Raw genomic sequence first — 19,446 nt, 5'->3', positions numbered from 1 at the left:
TGAGTGAGGGAGGGGCCCGGCTTCAGGTCCTCAAGAGGTAGTTCTGTCTGGAGGACGCGAAAAGCCCCAGTCCGCGTCTCTATTCAGCCGAGGTCAGAAACAAAAGGAAAAAGTAGGCGACTGCACTTTGGGGGCCCTAGTGGACCTTGGAGATCTCCCTATTCCCACCTCCCCACCCTCGCCCCCAGTTTCTTAGGAAACTGGCCTGGAAGCGGGAAGAGACTTTTGGACGCGCCTGCCCCTCACCCCTCCTCCCAGGATTGGGACCTTGTCTTTTTGCAAGTGTGGCTGACTCGGGGGACTGGGAGCCCCAGGATTTTCCGGAAGCCCACCCGAGGCCAGTGGAGAACAGTTTGCTTGTTACTAGATTTGATGTAAAGCATAGTTACTGTAGATGCTGTGGGGCGGGATGGAGAAGCAAACTGGAACATCTGAACTTGAGAAACAGTTGGTCTGCTAGTGGATTCTTTTATTATTTCTTGGCATTTATTGAAAGATTATACTTTCCACTCTCAACCTTTAAAGAATACTTAAAAGATGGGGCTTGAAAGAAAACTCTGCCTTTGAATGGGATATCCACTTCCAATTTAATCTCCAGTTTTACCTACTTCTGAAGTAGGTTAAACCATATGAAATTCCCAGTTTTGTAGATCAGAATTGGTAGAATATTAGCAATTTCGTATGGTCCAACCTATTATCTTTGCTTAGAAACCGATTTTCTTTTCTGGAAATCTTAGAATCCTCAGCAGATACAAAATTATTAGGAAGTGTTCATAATGGTGTGAAAACTAAAGCATGACATTTAGTCTTTCTGCAGAGAGTGCAGTAGCTTTATCGGTAATTTATACTGCTTTATGGCAGCATTTAAAAAGTTTCTAACATTTCGATGCAGTGTTTCTTTTTCTATCTCGTTGTGTACCTTTTTTAAACTGTAAATTTGGTATCCAGCTGGGTCGCTCACTGCTTAAAAGCCAATAAAGAGGCAAGGTTGGTGGAAAGGAAAGTTTACTTCATTTTGGAGGCCAACAAAGAGTTGGGGAGGGCAGTTGTTGTTCTTTAGTCCCTCAGTCCTTCCACTCTTTTGTGACACTATGGGCTGTAGCCCACCAGGCTCCTCCATCCATGGGATTTCTCAGGCAGGAATACTAGAGCGGTATCCACTCTAGTATTTCCTTCTTCAGGGGATCTTCCTGACCCAGGGATCAAACCTGTGTCTCCTGCAATGGAAGGCAGATTCTTTACCTCTGAGCCACCAGAGAAGCCCTGGGGGAGGGCAGACTCGTATCCAAAGGCTGACTTCACCCCAGTGACAAGTGGCCAAAAGCTTTTATAGGCAGAGGGAGGGGGCTGCATGCAGAAATAGCACAGTCAGCTTTGACAGTCATCTTGAAATTGTCATTGGTAGTCTGACCAGTGGCATCTTGATTGTTTTAAATAGTTAAGCTTCACTTCCAGGGTAGGTTTGTTCTCATTTCTTTGAGACCAGTTCTTGGAGTTATGGCGGCTTCTGTAATGGCTACTGTCTGGTCTTGTATTGACAGCTTGTTCTGCCTGGTTGGGGTTTCAGTATCCATAAGACAGCTCATGGGATATGGCTTAGAATATTATCTATAGCCCTTGAGAAGGAACTAAATGGCATTGACTTTCCTTACTAACTAAATTATTGATATTATTGTTTTGTCCTGTTTTCAAGCTTTTCTTTGCTTCTGTATTTTCTTACTTCTCTGATTAAACTTATTGTTAAGCTAAAGATGTTTCACAGGCAAAAAAGGCAAGCTGAGGACGTGGGGGGCAGGGACCTTAAGGGTCCTGCTCTGTTTCACTTCGATCGTACTAATTATTTTTTAAAATTTGATTTCTAGTGAATTGGTGGTATCTTGAGGCTCTTGCATTTATCACATAGGTGTTGGTGGGGCTGATCAGGCGTACTTATTGAGTTGTGTGTAGCAGCAGTATTTTGGAATGGTACAAAAGAGATGAGAATAAGGTCATTAAAGAAGTTTTATGTGGAATGACAAGAAATACTTAAATATACATAAAGGTGAGATTATTTACATGTAGGAAAGTACAATACTTAATGATTTCATAGGTAGCAACAAATTAAGATAATTGAGTTGTGGAATTCCTTCTGTTTGGATCGTGGAGAAAAATTGCAAATAGTAATAGGCTGTAATCTAACAGGAATATTGAGGGTCAGTAAAAAAATTTTATACTTGACTAACACTGAATTTTTATATTTCCTTTGATATTAATGAACCTGCCATAAGATAGGCCCAAAGATTCTGAGATCATCACTCACTAGTATAACTTCTCTACTTGAACATTAGAGTTATCTGTCACTACTCACAGCATAGAATATTGTCTTTGAAGTCTGATTAAGGTAAAATCCAATTCTGCTTGTTGTGGAACCTTGCATAAGTTAGCTGTCTTTTCTAAGTTGCAGTTTCTGCAGTTGCGGAATGGGAAAATTGCTTATTCTAGAGAGTTGTTGGAATTTGAGAACCTCTTTAAAGTACTTAATGGACTTCCCTTGTGGCTCAGATGGTAAAAGTGTCTGCCTACAATGCAGGAGACCCCAGTTCGATCCCTGGGTCAGGAATATCCTCCTGGAGAAGGAAATGGCAACCCACTCCAGTACTCTTGCCTGGAAAATTCCATGGACGGATGGAGGAGCCTGGTAGGCTACACTCCATGGGGTCGCAAAGAGTTGGACACGACTGAGCGACTCCACTTAACAGTACCTAGCACTCATCCATGCTTGAAAGATGACTGGTTTTGTTACTACCTTTGTCCCATTTATCCGAATACTTGGAACAGCCACCTACCTTTTCTTATAAATGTTTAAGCTTTTGCAGTCTTTATAAAAATTAAAATTCAAGGCATACTTTCTCATTGCAGAAAAGTAATCATAGAAAAATGAATTTATGAACTCTTCCTCTAGTTCCATTCCCCAGAATGAGCATTGTTAACAATTTCCAGACTTTTCTCTGTACATAAACAATTCTTAAAATACACACAGTTTCTTTTGGAAACAATGTATCTGTATATGCCATTTTGGAGTCTTTTTCATTGTAGTCTCTCGGTTAACATGGTTTAACTATATGCATTAGGTGGGTGTAGGTTCTATCTGGATTCATGCAGTTTTGTTTTTTTTTTTACCAGCTGCCAGCTTCGTTTTTCTTTTTCTTTTTTTTAGTCAGTGCTTGATTCCACCGCTCTGGCATTTTCTTTGTTCTTCCTTTGTGTGCCATTCTAGCTCTTAAAATTTAGTATATTTCTGTTTCCTACATTATCTAAGTTTCCACATTTAAGTCATCAATTTCCTTCTTAGCCTTGCTGTAGCCGGTTAGTCTTATCAACCTAACTTTAAATACCTACGAGATAAGGCTTCTGTTTGACTCGATAGCAAGCCCTTATTTAGAGACATGCTTTTGTCATGTGTCCTAGTCGGTCTTGACTCTGCCAATATGATTTTAGTTGCCTACTCTTCCTCTCTGAGGTCAGTAAGCATCACCATCGAATGCTTATGTCATTACACAATCACTGTTCTCACTGTGGTTGGCACTAGACATCACTCCTAGCCTTGGAGCGCTTTGTACCCCTTCTTAACTAAAACCAAGTCCTTTGACTCCATGAAGCTTTTCTTGGTTAGAGTAGTTTCCTTGACCAGAGATGTTTTCTCTGTATATAAAGCATAGATGTGTACTGTACATTCTAGTCTGGTAGTGGTGGTTTAGTCGCTAAGTCATGTCCGACTCTTGTAATCCCATGGGCTATAGCCCACCAGGCTCCCCTGTCCATGGGATTTCCCAGGCCAGAATACTGGAGTGCGTTGACATTTCCTTCTCCAGGGGATCTTCTTGACCCAGAGATCATATAGTATATACTACAGTAAGAGAACTTGCATGAAGAACACAAAACTGGTCCTTTTGTTTCTCCATGAATACATTAAAAACAGAAGCTAACACAACATTTTAAATGAACTATGCTATGCTATGCTAAGTCACTTCAGTCGTGTCCAACTCTGTGTGACCCCATAGACGGCAGCCCACCAGGCTCCCTCGTCCCTGGGATTCTCCAGAAAAAAAAAATACACTTAATTTATCCCACTTGTATCAGCCCTCCAAGATCCACATCCACTCACTGTAGAGTAAGGGAGGTGAGGTCACAGTTCACTATGTATGTTAATTTGGCTGGGTTAGGGATCAGCAAACCACTTCTGTAAAGGGACACATGGTAAATATTTTCAGCTTTGTGGGCCACGTAGTCTCTCTTGAAATTATTCAGTTCTGCCTTTGCAGTTTGAAAGTAGCCATAGACAATAGAAATGGGCGTGACTGTGCGCCAGTACAACTTTATTTACAAAAACAGGCACTAGGTTAACTATAGTTAGCGTCCCCCCCCCCCCCCCCCGCCCCCGCTCTAAAGGATGTGTGTGCTCAGTAACTCAGTTGTGACTCTTTGCGACCCCATGGACTGTATGTAGTCCTCCAAGCTCCTCTGTCCATGGGATTTTCCAGGCAAGAATACTGAAATGGTTTGCCATTTCTTTTTCCAGGTGATCTTCCTGACCCGGGGGGTCGAACTTGCGTTTCCTGCATTGGCAGGCAGTTTATCACTGAGCCACTGGGAAGTCTGATCTAAAGGATCAGTTCAGTTCAGTCGCTCAGTCATGTCCGACTCTGAGACCTCATGGACTGCAGCATGCCAGACTTCCCTGTCCATCACCCAACTCCCGAAGCTTGGTCAAACTCGTGTCCATCGAGTCGGTGATGCCATCCAGCTATCTCATCCTCTGTTGTCCCTTTCTCCTCCCACCTTCAATCTTTCCAGGCATTAGGGTCTTTTCCAATGAGTTGTCCTTCACATTAGAATTCTAATATCTGCCAGCTATATCTCATTTCTTTAATGAACTTTTAATCCTACAAATACTGTAAAAATTTTTTAAGCCCTGACTGTACATTTCCTTTCTCCACTCTATCCCAAGCCTCTCCAGTTTTATGAAGTCTTGATCAATAATTGATGAAGAGAGACAATCTTCATTTACAGGATAGAAACCTTAGAAACCAATTGCTTAGTGTTTTTGTGGCCACCTGCTGGTTCCTTAAGGTTTCTGCAATTTCCCAGATTGCTGGGGAATATCAAACAGTCCAGCGCTGGTTCTCTACCTGAACTGTGCACTGAGTCACCAAAGGAATTTTAAAAAACAAAAAATGTGCAGGTTCCACTTCCAAAAATCCTAATTGTTTGTTTTTCTTTGCCTGAGGTGATTCTAATGTGTAGGCAGCTTTAAGAATGACTGTGCTAGTTCAACTGGCTGCCTCATTCTACTGTTTAAAAAGCAAACTTGAATTTAATGGCACCAGATGGTACTTGTTTATATTTGAGTTGTGGGGTAGTTTTTCATCCCAGTTTCAAGTTGCTCTGTAAGTGCGCTCTCCAATACTAACCTGCCTGCCAGAGTTTATTTCTATAGACATGTGGGTCACACAGATAACTCTTATAATTAATTACTAATTACATTAAAAAGGAATTTACTTTGGGACTCACAAGTCATAAAAAGATGAGATGGAGTTGTTGAAATTCAGTCACGTGTAAAGAAGGAAAAGTAGCAAATGACTACATTTATATAGTACATCAGTTTTGAGTTATGCTACAAAAGAAGGTTTTTATACAGTGATTACATGATGTAATTACAGAACATAATTAAACAAGTCTGTTTCTGCATGTGAATAGTACATTTGCTGGATTTGGATAGTCAAGTTAAATCATCTGCAGTTTTTCTTTTCGAGTAATCTTCATATGCAAAGTACATCATGAGAAACGCTGGGCTGGAAGAAGCACAAGCTGGAATCAAGATTGCCGGGAGAAATATCGATAACCTCAGATATGCAGATGATACCACCCTCATGGCAGAAAGTGAAGAGAAACTAAAAAGCCTCTTGATGAAAGTGAAAGAGGAGAGTTAAAAAGTTGGCTTAAAGCTCAACATTTAGAAAACTAAAATCATGGCATCTGGTCCCATTACTTCATGGCAAATAGATGGGGAAACAGTGGAAACAGTGTCAGACTTTACTTTTTTGGGCTCCAAAATCACTGCAGATGGTGATTGCAGCCATGAAATTAAAAGACGCTTACTCCTTGGAAGGAAACTTATGAGCAACCTAGACAGCATATTCAAAAGCAGAGATACTACTTTACCAACAAAGGTCCGTCTAGTCAAGGCTATGGGTTTTCCAGTGGTCATGTATGGATGTGAGAGTTGGACTATAAAGAAAGCTGAGTGCTGAAGAATTGATGGGTTGAACTGTGGTGTTGGAGAAGACTCTTGAGAGTCCCTTGGACTGCAGGGAGATCCAACCAGTCCATTCTAAAGGAGATCAGTCTTTTAGAAAGTTTTTCCTTGGTTAATTCAGTATCAGCAGTTAACATTGGAAGGACTGATGCTAAAGCTGAAACTCCAATACTTTGGCCACCTCATGTGAAGAGTTGACTCATTGGAAAAGACCTTGATGCTGGGAGGGATTGGGGGCAGAAGGAGAAGGGGGGACCACAGAGGATGAGATGGCTGGACGGCATCACTGACTCTATGGACATGAGTTTGGGTAAACTCCAGGAGTTGGTGCGTGCTGCGATTCATGGGGTCGCAAGGAGTTGGACATGACTGAGTGACTGAACTGAACTGAATCTTCATAGACTATTGCTCTAACTTTTCTGCTTTTTAAAAAGATTGTCTTTTCAGTATCTGAAACTTCTGTTATTAGATTCATTCATATTTTTGATACAGATTTTATTTCATTTAAAAGGTAAATTATAGCATTCTTTTTTTTTAACCACAGAAACCAGGGCGATCTGTTTTTAGAAGTAGACATACTGAAGCATTAACACATGTTTGTAGGATAGTAAAAAGTAACAACTTAGCAACTAAACAACAAAATAACAAAGAGTATCTAGCGATTTATAATTTTTTTTAAAGTCACTGAATTAAATCAGAAGAGTACATATCAATTTATAGAATTTTGATGTTATATCTGAAACTTGCTTTTAGAGCCAGGATGTTATAAGATCATTGTACAGAATGAAAGAAAGACTTTCAGAACTAAAATAATTTAGTAGTTTCATGGTGACTGTTAAAACTAAAATAAATGTATACAAAACTATGTTCTAAATCTCTGGTCCAGGAAGCTAAAGCTCCTGACATTTTCTTAGCACGGTGCTTTCATTCTCTTGCTTCTGAGATTTTATTTACATTGCTTACTCTAACAAATAGCCTGTTAACCTCTCTGCTGCTAAACCTTAGTTCCTTTGTTCAGCATCTGTTCTTTTAGAAAGTTTTTCCTTGGTTAATTCAGTATCATCAGTTAACATCTTGCCATTTCACAGTGCAACTTACATGAAACATATATATGCTATACTTTTCACCTTGGTTATTATATTTTTGTGTTAGTTTCCTGAGGTTGCCATAACAAGGTACGAAAATTGAATGGCTTAAAACAATAGAAATTTTTTCTGTCGTAGTTCTGGAGTCCAGAAGTATCTGCAGGGCTATGTTCCTGCTGAAGGGACTAGAGAAGAATCTGTCATTGCCTTTTCCAGCTTCTGATGGTTGCTGGCAATATTGGTGTTCCTTGGCTTGTAGACTCATTACTGCAGTCTTTACCTGCATCTTCACATCGAGTTCTCTGTGTGTTCCTCTGTTTCTCCGTCTGACTTTGCTATGAGGCCAATAGTTATTGGATTTAGGGCCAAAATGAACCTAGTATGACCTCATCTTAACTAATTATATCTGCAAAACTGTCCAGATAAGGTCCCATTCTGAGGTTCTGGGAGGACGAGAATGTTTGGGGGGCACTATTCAACCTTGTACAATTACAGTAAAAATATGTAGTATTTCTCACTTTTGTTTCTGTTCTGTTTTTCTAGTAGATTATAAAGGCTCCCTAATAAAGCAAGAAATTAAGATTTTGCAGAGCGTATTTAACAATTTTTATACTATCACATATTAAACTTTATTACTTTCCTGATATGTTATAAAATTATAATACTAGATAGTACGTTTCATTTTTTAGGAATATAAAGAAATATTATTCTGTGTTTTGCTGCCTTTTAAAATGCTTTTTTCCCCCTCTCTCTTTTCTAAGAACTGCAGCATTCAAGAAAAAATGGATTTGGAAATTCGAATACGAGAAGGAATATGGAAACTCCTTTCTTTGAGCACTCAAAAAGGCCAGATTTTGCAGGCAGTTAAGAATCTCATGGTGTGCAATGCTCGAATAATGGCTTACACATTGGAGCTGCAGAAGTTAGAAGAGCAGATTGCAAATCAAGCTGGAAAATGGTTAGTGGCATTGTTTACCTTTGGTTTTTAATGTACTTAAATATTTACATTAAAAACACTGTGTGATTCAACCTTAAATTTAATCTAAATGTCAAATCACCAAAGCTTTTAAAAAATATACTGAAGTAGCCTCTAGTATCATAAATGTTTTGACAGTAGGGCTCAGAGTAAACGTACTATTAAGGCAGCAGTTTTTACTGGGCAGTTTTATTGTTTTCATTACTTTAAGGTTGTAAAATGAAGTGGTTAAGAAGCAAGGAGTGAGGAAATATTTTGAGAAGGATCAAGATTGATACTAGAGTATTAATGTGTACAAATGTAAATTTTTAAAAGCTAATTACTTAAACTGTTAAAAAGGTACTATCTGAGAGAAAGGGAAACTTAGGTATAGAAGTTGAAATGAGTGGGCAACAAAATTAAAGCTATGAATAGAATTAAAGATATCAACGGGAGGGAACTTAAAAATCAGCACGCACATTCCTTTTGTATGGTGAGTGTAAGTTCTAGTGAAGCAAGTCACTCAACTCATATTTTAACTAGTGACAGAAGCTAATGAGAGGTTACTTATGATTTGCTAAGTAACTCCTGGTCCTTGTTCTCTCTGTCGATTTGTGCTGCCTTTTACAGTGCCAGGTTTTATTTGGACCTTAGAATTGACTCAGTGACTAGATACTGGCTTCCTTTATCATATAAATGGTTTTACATTATCCATGGTTAATCATTGTTAAAGCTATAGCACTAGTTAAAAGTTTCTTTTTAGACATTAGTGGCCATTGATTTGGATGTTCACAGTACTCCTCCATGAAATTCTTGAAAAGTAAGGTAAAGTCACACATCAGAGAAAGTTTCTGTAAAAATAAAATATTGATGAAATCATATAATAAACACTTGTGTACAAAGTGGCTAGTATTTATTAGCTTTATTCCCTTGGGATAGCTGTTTAATCTCTGTTTAATTTCTGTAGTAAAGAAAAATTTCTTTTCTACAGTTGACATAATATTTACATTTTGAAAATTAAGATATATATTAAAAACCTAAAAACACCTTTTATATAATTAGTATTCATAATATGTCAAATAATTTTCACTATTATTTATCCCTGGCATTATAAAATGAAGTTATTCCAGTATCATAATGTAGGAAAATATTTTTCAGATACCCATAATAAGTCAGTGCTTCCCAAATGGGCCAAATATATTACTTAGAGTACATGATTATGTGTCAGAAGACAGGCAAAGCCAAAGAAAAACTATGGCATATCTTTTTGTAGCATGAATTTTTAAGATAAAGTGTAAGAAATTTAGAAGTGTGGCTTAGTTTTATATTATGCTACTCACGGGGGTATATATTGCTTCTCCTAGCAATATTTTGTCAAGGAGGATTTATAACAATATTTTGTTTAGGAGGATTGTTTAAGTGGGAAAGTTTGAGAAGCACTGGATTTTAAGTATAGGCATGCTCAGTTGTGTCCGACTCTTTGGGACCCTATGGACTGTAGCCCGCCAGGCTCCTCTGTCCATGGGATTTTCCAGGCAAGAATACTGGAGTGGGTTGCTATTTCCTGCTCCACAGGATCTTCCCGACCTAGGGATTCAACCTGTGGCTCTCACATCTTCTTTACCACTGGGCCACCTGGGAAGCCGGTTTAAGTATACAATGTGGGACTAAACACTCAGTATTTGTCATCACTCACAATTACATAGAATGTTCTCTGGGAATCACATCTGCCCTTCATATTTATGTTCTTAAATATTTACGATGATTTGTGAACTGGCCATTTTATTAATTTGACAGTACAGCTTTCCTGAAGTTGCTGATTTGTAAAAATGTTAAATTGTCTTAATCCCTGTTGGATTTATATAACAAAGATAAGAAAAAATATCTGGAACTCTCACCTGAAAATGTGTACAACCTTCAGTTTCTTTACTTATTATCTTTGATAAAAATAGCTTTGATGGTATATTTCTTTTATATTTCAACATTTATATTTGTTTATCACTCATATAGAAACATTGCATCTGTTAATTATTATTTCTTTAAAAATCTGAATATTCTGTATGAATTATTTTGTTTACAACTTCTTTTTGTTATGTGCACATATAACCCGAGGTCACTGATCAAATGTACCTGAAAATTACAGTACTCACTTTCTTATTACATAAAAGAGCCTAAAGATAAAAAAGAATCCCATGATAGTTTTTTTTTTAGTTCCTTCAAGAAAGTTATGTAAATTATGGCATTTGATTAATCACTCCAGTATTTATCAAATATCTACTACTTGTAGAACATTTACTAAATATTGTGCTAGTGAATTCAAATTCAAAGAACAGAATTTGTCAAAGTGTGAGTATATTTGTATATTCAGCAGTCAAATACTTTACCTTCAGAGACTCAGCAGTCTGTACCTTTCTTCGTTTTGGTGGTCTTCAAGGTAGAAAAGTATTCCAGTTTTACTTTGCTGCCAGAACTTAAATAGCACTTTAATGAGCCTACTGCCTAACACTAGTCTACCTTCTCTAAAATTTTATGATAAAATGTCAAAAAATTAATGGACTACATCTAGAGTTTTTCAAAGAAGAGTTAAATCACTATAAAATGGTATAGTTAAGGAAGGTCTAATGGAAGAATTGGATAGATAGAGTTTGGTTTGTTGAGTAGGAGGAAAGCAGGATTCTAAGAAAGAAAATCTCAAAAGTTTGGGATGAAAGATGAGCATGAATTATTCAATTGCAGTGAAAAGATGTGTTTGGATGAAGCTGAAGATCAAGCCAAAGTGGGAAAGGATGTGGATAGCAAAGAGTCAAGAAAGTTTACAATGATAGAAATTTAATTGTTATTTCCTGATAGTCTTTCTAGCTGGCATATTCTGTGCCAGGGCGTTTATAAATACCACATCACAAGCTGAGAAAGGTATAAACTACTTTATTGAAGATTTGGGATAGGGACTTAGAAATACTAAGCAACTGTTTCAAAGGGCACCCAGTAGTGTCTCTCTGTTTGGGATGTGAACCCAAATGACTTAAATGCCAGAGAAAACTTCACCCTCCCCAAAGAAGCCATGTACTCTGTACTACCCCAAGCTACTCTAGTAAGTTATTTGAAGGCTTTATGTTTAGTTCATTGTTTGCTTATCTTTTATCATTTTATTTTCAACAAGAAAGAGGTATGATAAAATGGGTTTTTGGGAAGGTTATCTGGCAGACTATTGAAAATGATGGTGAGACAAAATAATGAAATAATCAATTTTTAAGGAAAATATTTAAGAACAAAGAGTTGGATACGACTGAGCAACTGAACAACAAATTTAAGGACAGATGAAGTGATCAAATAAGTAACTTTTGATGAGAGTTTTATAAAAACTAATACATGAGTTTTGGATTTTTTTGATATTCACGCGAGGTGCTCTCTACACAGAAACAAGCATTCTGCAAACAGTTTCAGTTATTTCTTAATTTATTAGGAATTGTCTTATAAGTAAACAAATAGTCTTGCTTCATTTTATAGTCTGGTTAACTGAGGTTTCAAGAAACAAGCCCTGATGCTCCAAGACATGCATTCTATACAATGGCTTAACGTCTGTATATGGGGAACAGTGCTAGTTTGGTACCGTTCTTGGGAGAACTGAGAAAATAGTAGTCATTTTCTGGTTTAGTTGAGGAACCCTACTTGATAAATCTGTGATATAGTCATATCATTAGCTCTTTTTTTAACCACCTGGGAATATTGATAATGGGTTAAATGTTGCCTTACTATAATATTCTAATAATGTAACAGAAGCCTTGTTCTCTTTAACTTCTGGTATATTATCCATTTTTTACATCTAGATATGCAAAAAATGTTTAGGTTTGTATAAAATTCATAGTAGAGTCAGAGTGACTCAGGAAAAAGTGAAGGGATTTACCTGGTTAAGAATCGACCTGCCTGTGCAGGGGATATGGGTTTAATCCCTGGTTTGGGGAGATCCCACATGCTTCAGAGCGACTGAGCCCATGTGTCACAGCTACTGAGCCTGTGCTCTAGAGCCCAGGAACCCACAATACCTGAAGTCTGTGAGCCCTAGAGCCTGTGCTCTGCAACAAGAGAAGTCGCCAGAATGAAAAGCCCATGTACCTCAATGAAGTGTAGCCCCCACTTGCCACACTAGAGAAAGCCTGCGCACAGCAATGAAGACCCAGTGCAGCCCCCCACCCCCCAAAAAAGTGAAATATAGAAAGCTTTCTAGGTTGAGTAGACAGTAGTAGTAGGGGTGAGAGGTAGAGTGTGGACAGCTTACGACATTAGTTTAGAGGATAGGATTGCTTGTTTATAGCAGTCTGTCAATATGCTAGTTGTTTAATTGGTGAGTCAAACTCACCACCTTTTCCTGTATGTGCGCGCACACACACACATACGCGTGCAATGTGAATTGTGCCTAGTTCATTGCACTGTTCTGACCCTTATGCCTGACTCCTCTGTCTGTGGAATTTTCCAGGCAAATACTGGAGTGGGTTGCCATTTCCTACTCCAGGGGATCTTCCCAACCCAGGGATCAAACCTGTATCTCTTATGTGTCCTGCGTTATCAGGTGGATTCTTTAACACTGTGCCACCTGGGAAGCCCGTATAGCCATAAAGAATTGCTTATATTGGTTCACTTCTTAAAGACAGCTAATGGTTTCCATTTACTAAAATTCTTTAGATAGACACTGCATTTGTGGTCTGATCTCAAACTACTTCCATAATAGTTTACAAATTAGTTTGTTAATTTCTACTTTGCAAATTTATTTCAGCCAAATGCTTGGTCTGTATCCCCGAAATGGATTTGGAATTTTCCTGCCCCTGCTTTTGTTTATACTGAAGTGTCCTATCTTCTGTTTCCATTTTATAGACCTTTTTTGTTCTGCCATACCTTACTTGCATCATCAAAGTTTCCTTCATAAGTGAGTTCAGAAAAAGATAATTTCTTACTTATGCTCACAGTAAGGATTCAAAAAATGATTATTTGCTTCCTCTTAGTTCTAGTAACATTTGAGCCATGAATATCTCACTGTAACGTAATATATTCTCTTTGGAATATGTATTTTCAATTACATGATAAACTTTCGGAGACAGGGACAATGTCTGGTTCATACTTACTGGTGAAATAGAAATGATGCCTAGAGCTTGAAGGCAATTCACCTGATGTTGATTCTTTTCTCTTTCACCTTTGTATCCCCCAGAACACCTAATAGTGCCGTGTAATTATTTAAGAACAGTTTAACTTGTGCTTCATAATGTTTTGTGTCATTCTCCCTTCCATGTGTATGATGAACAAATAGGGCTTATAATTGAATAATTGTTAATTGTATGGCAGTTACTTCTTATTCTTCTTGTTACTTTATTCCTTGTTCTTAGGTTCTTAATGTTTTTGCTGGCCTCTATGCTTGCCATGTTCTCGATTGTCCTTTTTTATTCTCTACTTTGTTAACTTTTTTAAAATCAATTTTTTATTGTGAAATTTCAGATGTAAAAACTTATAAGAATAGTATGATAGACATCATCTTTATTCTCCACCTGGAAGTTTGCCAAATATGTTCGCTCTTTCTCCGTCTTTATCTTTGTACTCATATACACTTGCATGCCTGCATGTGCACACATGCATATTTTTATTTTTCGCTCACACAACACATGCATGCATACGCACACACACACATTTTTCTTTGTCTGTGTTTAAGCATTTGAAAATAAGTTGCAGACAACATGGGATGTATATTTCAATAGTTCAGCATGTATCATCTAAAAACAAGAACATTTTCCTACATAACCAAAGTACGATTATCATATGTAAAATACTGACAGGAATTCCATAATAATCAACTAATATTCAGTCAATATTCAGTTTATCCTGGTTGTCAAAAGAAAATTCTTTATAATTGCTTTTCTCAAACAAGAATTCAATCAAGATTCATTTGATTATGTCTCTTTAGTTTCTTTTATCATTTTACCATTTTCTAAAAACTACTTGTCATTGATGCTTTGAAGATTCTAGACTTTAAAAAATATCCTCTAAAAGTATTCTGCATTTTATATTTGTCTGTACAGGGGAGGGAAAATTTTTCCATTTGCCCCTCTGATTTCTTTTGACTGGTCTAATACAAGACAGATTAGTAAAAGAAAAACAAATTTAATTTTGTATATATGGTGGTCCCATACCAGACCACCTGACCTGCCTCTTGAGAAACCTGTATGCAGGTCAGGAAGCAACAGTTAGAACTGGACATGGAACAATAGACTGGTTCCAAATAGGAAAAGGAGTACATCAAGGCTGTATATTGTCACCCTACTTACTTAACTCATATGCAGAGTACATCATGAGAAACGCTGGGCTGGAGGAAGCACAAGCTGGAATCAAGATTGTTGGGAGAAATATCAATAACCTCAGATATGCAGATGACAGCACCCTTATGGCAGAAAGTGAAGAAGAACTAAAGAGCCTTTTGATGAAGGTGAAAGAGGAGAGTGAAAAAGTTAGCTTAAAGCTCAGCATTCAGAAAAGTAAGATCATGGCATCTTGTCTCATCACTTCATGGCAAATAGATGGGGAAACAGTGGAAACAATGGCTGACTTTATTTTGGGGGGCTCCAAAATCACTGCAGATGGTGATTGCAGCCATGAAATTAAAAGACGCTTACTCCTTGGAAGGAAAGTTATGACCAACCTAGACAGCATATTAAAAAGCAGAGACATCTCTAGTCAAGGCTATGGTTTTTCCAGTGGTCATGTATGGATGAGACAGTTGGACTATAAAGAAAGCTGAGTGCCAGTGAACTGATGCTTTTAAACTGTGGTGTTGGAGAAGACTCTTGAGAGTCCCTTGGACTGCAAGGAGATCCAACCTGTCCATCCTAAAGGAGATCGGTCCTGGGTGTTTATTGGAGGCCGTGATGTTGAAGCTGAAACTCCAATACTTTGGCACCTAATGAGAAGAGCTGACTCATTTGAAAAGACCCTGATGCTGGGAAAGATTGAAGGCAGGAGGAGAAGGGGACGGCAGAGGATGAGATGGTTGTATGGCATCACCAACTCGATGGACATAGGTTTGGGTGGACTCCGGGAGTTGGTGATGGACAGGGAGGCCTGGCATGCTGCTGTTCGTGGGTCGCCAAGAATCGGACATGACTGAGAGACTGAACTAAACTGAACATAACTAAAAGATTCAAAAATTGACCAAGGCAGGTTGTTTATTTTATATACCTTTTTGGACAAAGAGTAAATTATTTGTGAGGATTTGAGAAAACAAAGAGATTTGAGCTTAGAGTAGCAAATTAATGAAGAAGTAATGACGTTTGCATATATAGCTTCTCTGCCCCAAACTATGTGTCTCTGGCAATAAGGATGCCTCCATCCTCCAGCACAGGGAGGAGATCTTCCCATAGGAGCCTTGTTTCCTGCTTTCAGGGGAACAAAGGAGGGTTAGGGTGTTCTTGCATGAACTATTTCTTAGGTAACTTTAATTCAAAATAGTATGCCATTTTGGCGTATTTTGGGGTTGCATCCCCCAATTCCTATCAGTTAATTGTTTATGGTATTACTGAACTTTTTCTCATTTTTTGCTGTAACTGAAAGTTGGATCTTAGTCAGATTCTGATTAAACGTATTTTTCAATAATTTTTCTAAGTGAGATTGGATACTGTATATTCTGCAATGTGTAACAATATGATACTGGTTTTTACTGCTTTAAATAATGTTGAGTTTGATCGCTTGGTTTAAATAGCAGTTGCCACATTTCTCCTCTGTGATACTATAATAGCTTTCCCTTCATGATTCATAAGTAATCTTTGGGCTGTTACATTGTAGCTGGGAGAATATTCTGTTATCCAACAAGCTTTCATTTAATGATTATATCCATTTATGATCCTTGCCTAAATTATTAGGACTTTATAAGACAGGCATTATCTATTAATAATACTCTGTTTTCCTATAACTTTTGGCTAATATTCTTTTGTAAGGAAGGGCATTCCTCTTCTTTCTGTCTCCATAGATTTGTGGGGGTTTTTAATCCAGTGTGTTATTTTCATTTATATTCATTAATCTTTTTTATAGATTAAATTGTCCCAATTTTGTTTAATGGAAGGTCCTTTAAACTGGCTTCTTTGTCCTTTTGACTTGTCTCTCTATTAGTCATTAGAAACTGTCTTACTTTCTGGCACAAAAGGAGACCCAGGTTTGCCTTGTATTTTCTGTGCATTAGACCTAGAGTCTGCCATTTCTTTAATGAATCTTGATCTGCTTTAAGCGTCAGTGGTGATTTTAAACCAAGATACGAGCATTAGGTATGCTCACTTTTATTGGGATTGCTAATTTTAGGCCTTGAAAATGGTATAACTATGGGAAAGACTTAAAAACTGATGAGTTTATATTGATATTTATAAGTTTTTTGAATTACTTTGTATCTCTTTTTCTTATACTAAATATCTTAATTCCTAAGAAACAGCAATATATTTCCTTATTTGATTTGTATATATATTTGTTTTATACTATGATTATATAAAACAGTTTCATAATTATAATACCAGCATGATTGCTGATATAAATCCATCTGAGCAAGTTCAAGATGTCCTTGTAGTTCTTTTCTGACCTATAGGAATTATTAAAACTTTACAGTGTACATAAAAGTTGAAAGAATTATACTGTGAAGACTGATATATCTGCAACCTAGACTCTGCAATTAATATTTTACTATATTTGCTTTGTCTTATATCTATTCATCTATCAGTTCAGATTATTTTTTATGATGAAAGTTCTTTTTTTGCATATGTGTGTGTGTATACATACAAATATATATACATTCTTGTGGATAAAAGGTTAAAAGTTTAAAAGTTACTTAAAATAGCTCTCTCTCTCTCTGTGTTTTATGTTATCAGTTTCATAAACAGCCATTCATTACTTCTGTCAGTTTGGTGTTGCCTTTTATCCCTCTTTGAATAAACTATGCTTTCTGTATATGCTTTGTTTGTTTTTCCTCAATGCTGGATGAGTAGTACCTGCCTCTGTTCCCACTTGAAGAGGCAAACACTGTTCTTTTTCTTTTTTTCACCATAGATTTTGCCTTAATTTTGCCTCTAGAAATTAATAAAAATAGAATTTGTCCAGTGCATACCCTGTTTTTTTCATTAGCATAATATTTTTGAGATTCTTCACTAACTAGCATACATCAGTGAGACTCTTCAGTAGCTAGCATGTATTGTTCCTTTTTATTGATAAGTATTTCTCTGTATGAATATACCATGGTGCCACTTCCTTCTCTGTCCAATTTATTCCTAGTTGTGTTTTAAATAGTTTGTCCATATTTTAAATTGTTTTCTCTGGGAGACTTTCTCGTATATGAGTTACTCTTAACATTGCATCTTGATCAGATAAATTTTTATTTTTTCCTACTTTACAAAATGCTTTGACATTTTCTCTCTGACTTCATGTGGTCAGCTTTCATGACTGTCTTACAGATTTTTGAAGTTGAATTTATTTTAATCAAAGTACAAAGTTCAGGCTGGAAGTTGAATGGTTCGTGAAGACCTACAAGACCTTCTAGAACTAACACCTGAAAAAGATGTCCTTTTCAATATAGGGGAGTGGAATGCCAAAGTAGGAAGTCAAGAAACACCTGGAGTAACAGGCAAATTTGGCCTTGGAGTACAGAAGGAAGCAGAGCAAAGGCTAATAGAGTTTTGCCAAAAGAATGCACTGGTTATAACAAACACCCTCTTCCAACAACACAAGAGAAGACTCTACACATGGACATCACCAGATGGTCAACACCAAAATCAGATGGATTATATTCTTTGCAGGCAAAATGGAGAAACTCTATACAGTCAGTAAAAACAAGACTGGGAGCTGACTGTGGCTCAGATCATGAACTCCTTATTGCCAAATTCAGACTTAAATTGAGGAAAGTAGGGAAAACCACTAGACCATTCAGACATGGTCTAAATCAAATCCCTTATGATTATACAGTGGAAGTGAGAAATAGATTCAAGGGATTAGATCCGATAGACAGAGTGCCTGATGAACTATGGACAGAGGTTTGTGACATTGTACAGGAGACAAGGATCAAAACCATCTCCAGGAAAAAGAAATGCAAAAAAGCAAAATGGCTGTCTGAGGAGGCCTTAGAAATAGCTGTGAAGAGAAGAGAAGTGAAAAGTAAAGGAGAAAAGGAGAGATACACCCATTTGAATGCAGAGTTCCAAAGAATAGCAAGAAGAGATAAGAAAGCCTTCCTCAGTGGTTAGTGCAAAGAAATAGAGGAAAACAATAGAATGGGAAAGACTAGAGGTCTCTTCAAGAAAATTAGAGATACTAAGGGAACAGTTCATGCAAAGATGAGGTCAAAAAGGACAGAAATGGTATGGACATAATAGAAGCAGAAGATATTAAGAAGAGGTGGCAAGAATACACAGAAGAACTGTACAAAAAAGATCTTCACAACCAAGATAATCACGATGGTGTGATCACTCACCTAGAGCCAGACATCCTGGAATTCAAGTGAAGTCAAGTGGACCTTAGAAATCATCACTACGAACAAAGCTAGTGGAGGTGATGGAATTCCAGTTGAGCTCTTTCAAATCCTGAGAGATGATGCTGTGAAAGTGCTGCACTCAATATGCCAGCAAATTTGGAAAACTCAGCAGTGGCCACAGGACTGGAAAAGGTCAGTTTTCTTTCCAATCCCAAAGAAAGGCAATGCCAAAGAATGCTCAAACTACCACACAATTGCACTCATCTCACACACTAGTAAAGTAATGCTCAAAATTCTCCAAGCCAGGCTTCAGCAATACGTGAACCGTGAACTTCCTGATGTTCAAGCTGGTTTTAGGAAAGGCAGAGGAACCAGAGATCAAATTGCCAACATCTGCTGGATCATGGAAAAAGCAAGAGAGTTCCAGAAAAACATCTATTTCTGCTTTATTGACTATGCCAAAGCCTTTGACTGTGTGGATCACAACAAACTGTGGAAAATTCTGAAAGAGATGGGAATACCAGACCACTTGACCTGCCTCTTGATAAATCTGTATGCAGGTCAGGAACCAACAGTTAGAACTGGACATGGAACAACAGACTGGTCCAAATAGGAAAAGGAGTACATCAAGGCT

General features: G+C 37.5%; 1 protein-coding gene across 3 annotated transcripts in view; it reads left to right on the top strand.

Moving 5' to 3' along the window:
* Positions 1 to 19,446, top strand: part of RTKN2 (rhotekin 2) — a 165,125-nt gene that overhangs the window by 50,600 nt on the left and 95,079 nt on the right. For all 3 annotated transcript variants that reach the window (XM_070782163.1, XM_070782162.1, XM_019954284.2), the window contains one exon: positions 8,142 to 8,338. In XM_070782163.1, coding sequence (XP_070638264.1) covers positions 8,163 to 8,338 — 176 coding nt within the window. In that variant the 5' untranslated portion in view covers positions 8,142 to 8,162. The remainder of the gene's footprint in view (positions 1 to 8,141; positions 8,339 to 19,446) is intronic.

The sequence above is a fragment of the Bos indicus genome, chromosome 28 (genome assembly GCF_029378745.1).
Source record: "Bos indicus isolate NIAB-ARS_2022 breed Sahiwal x Tharparkar chromosome 28, NIAB-ARS_B.indTharparkar_mat_pri_1.0, whole genome shotgun sequence".
NCBI classification, from domain to species: domain Eukaryota; kingdom Metazoa; phylum Chordata; class Mammalia; order Artiodactyla; family Bovidae; genus Bos; species Bos indicus.
This window is presented reverse-complemented; position numbering and strand designations above follow the sequence as displayed.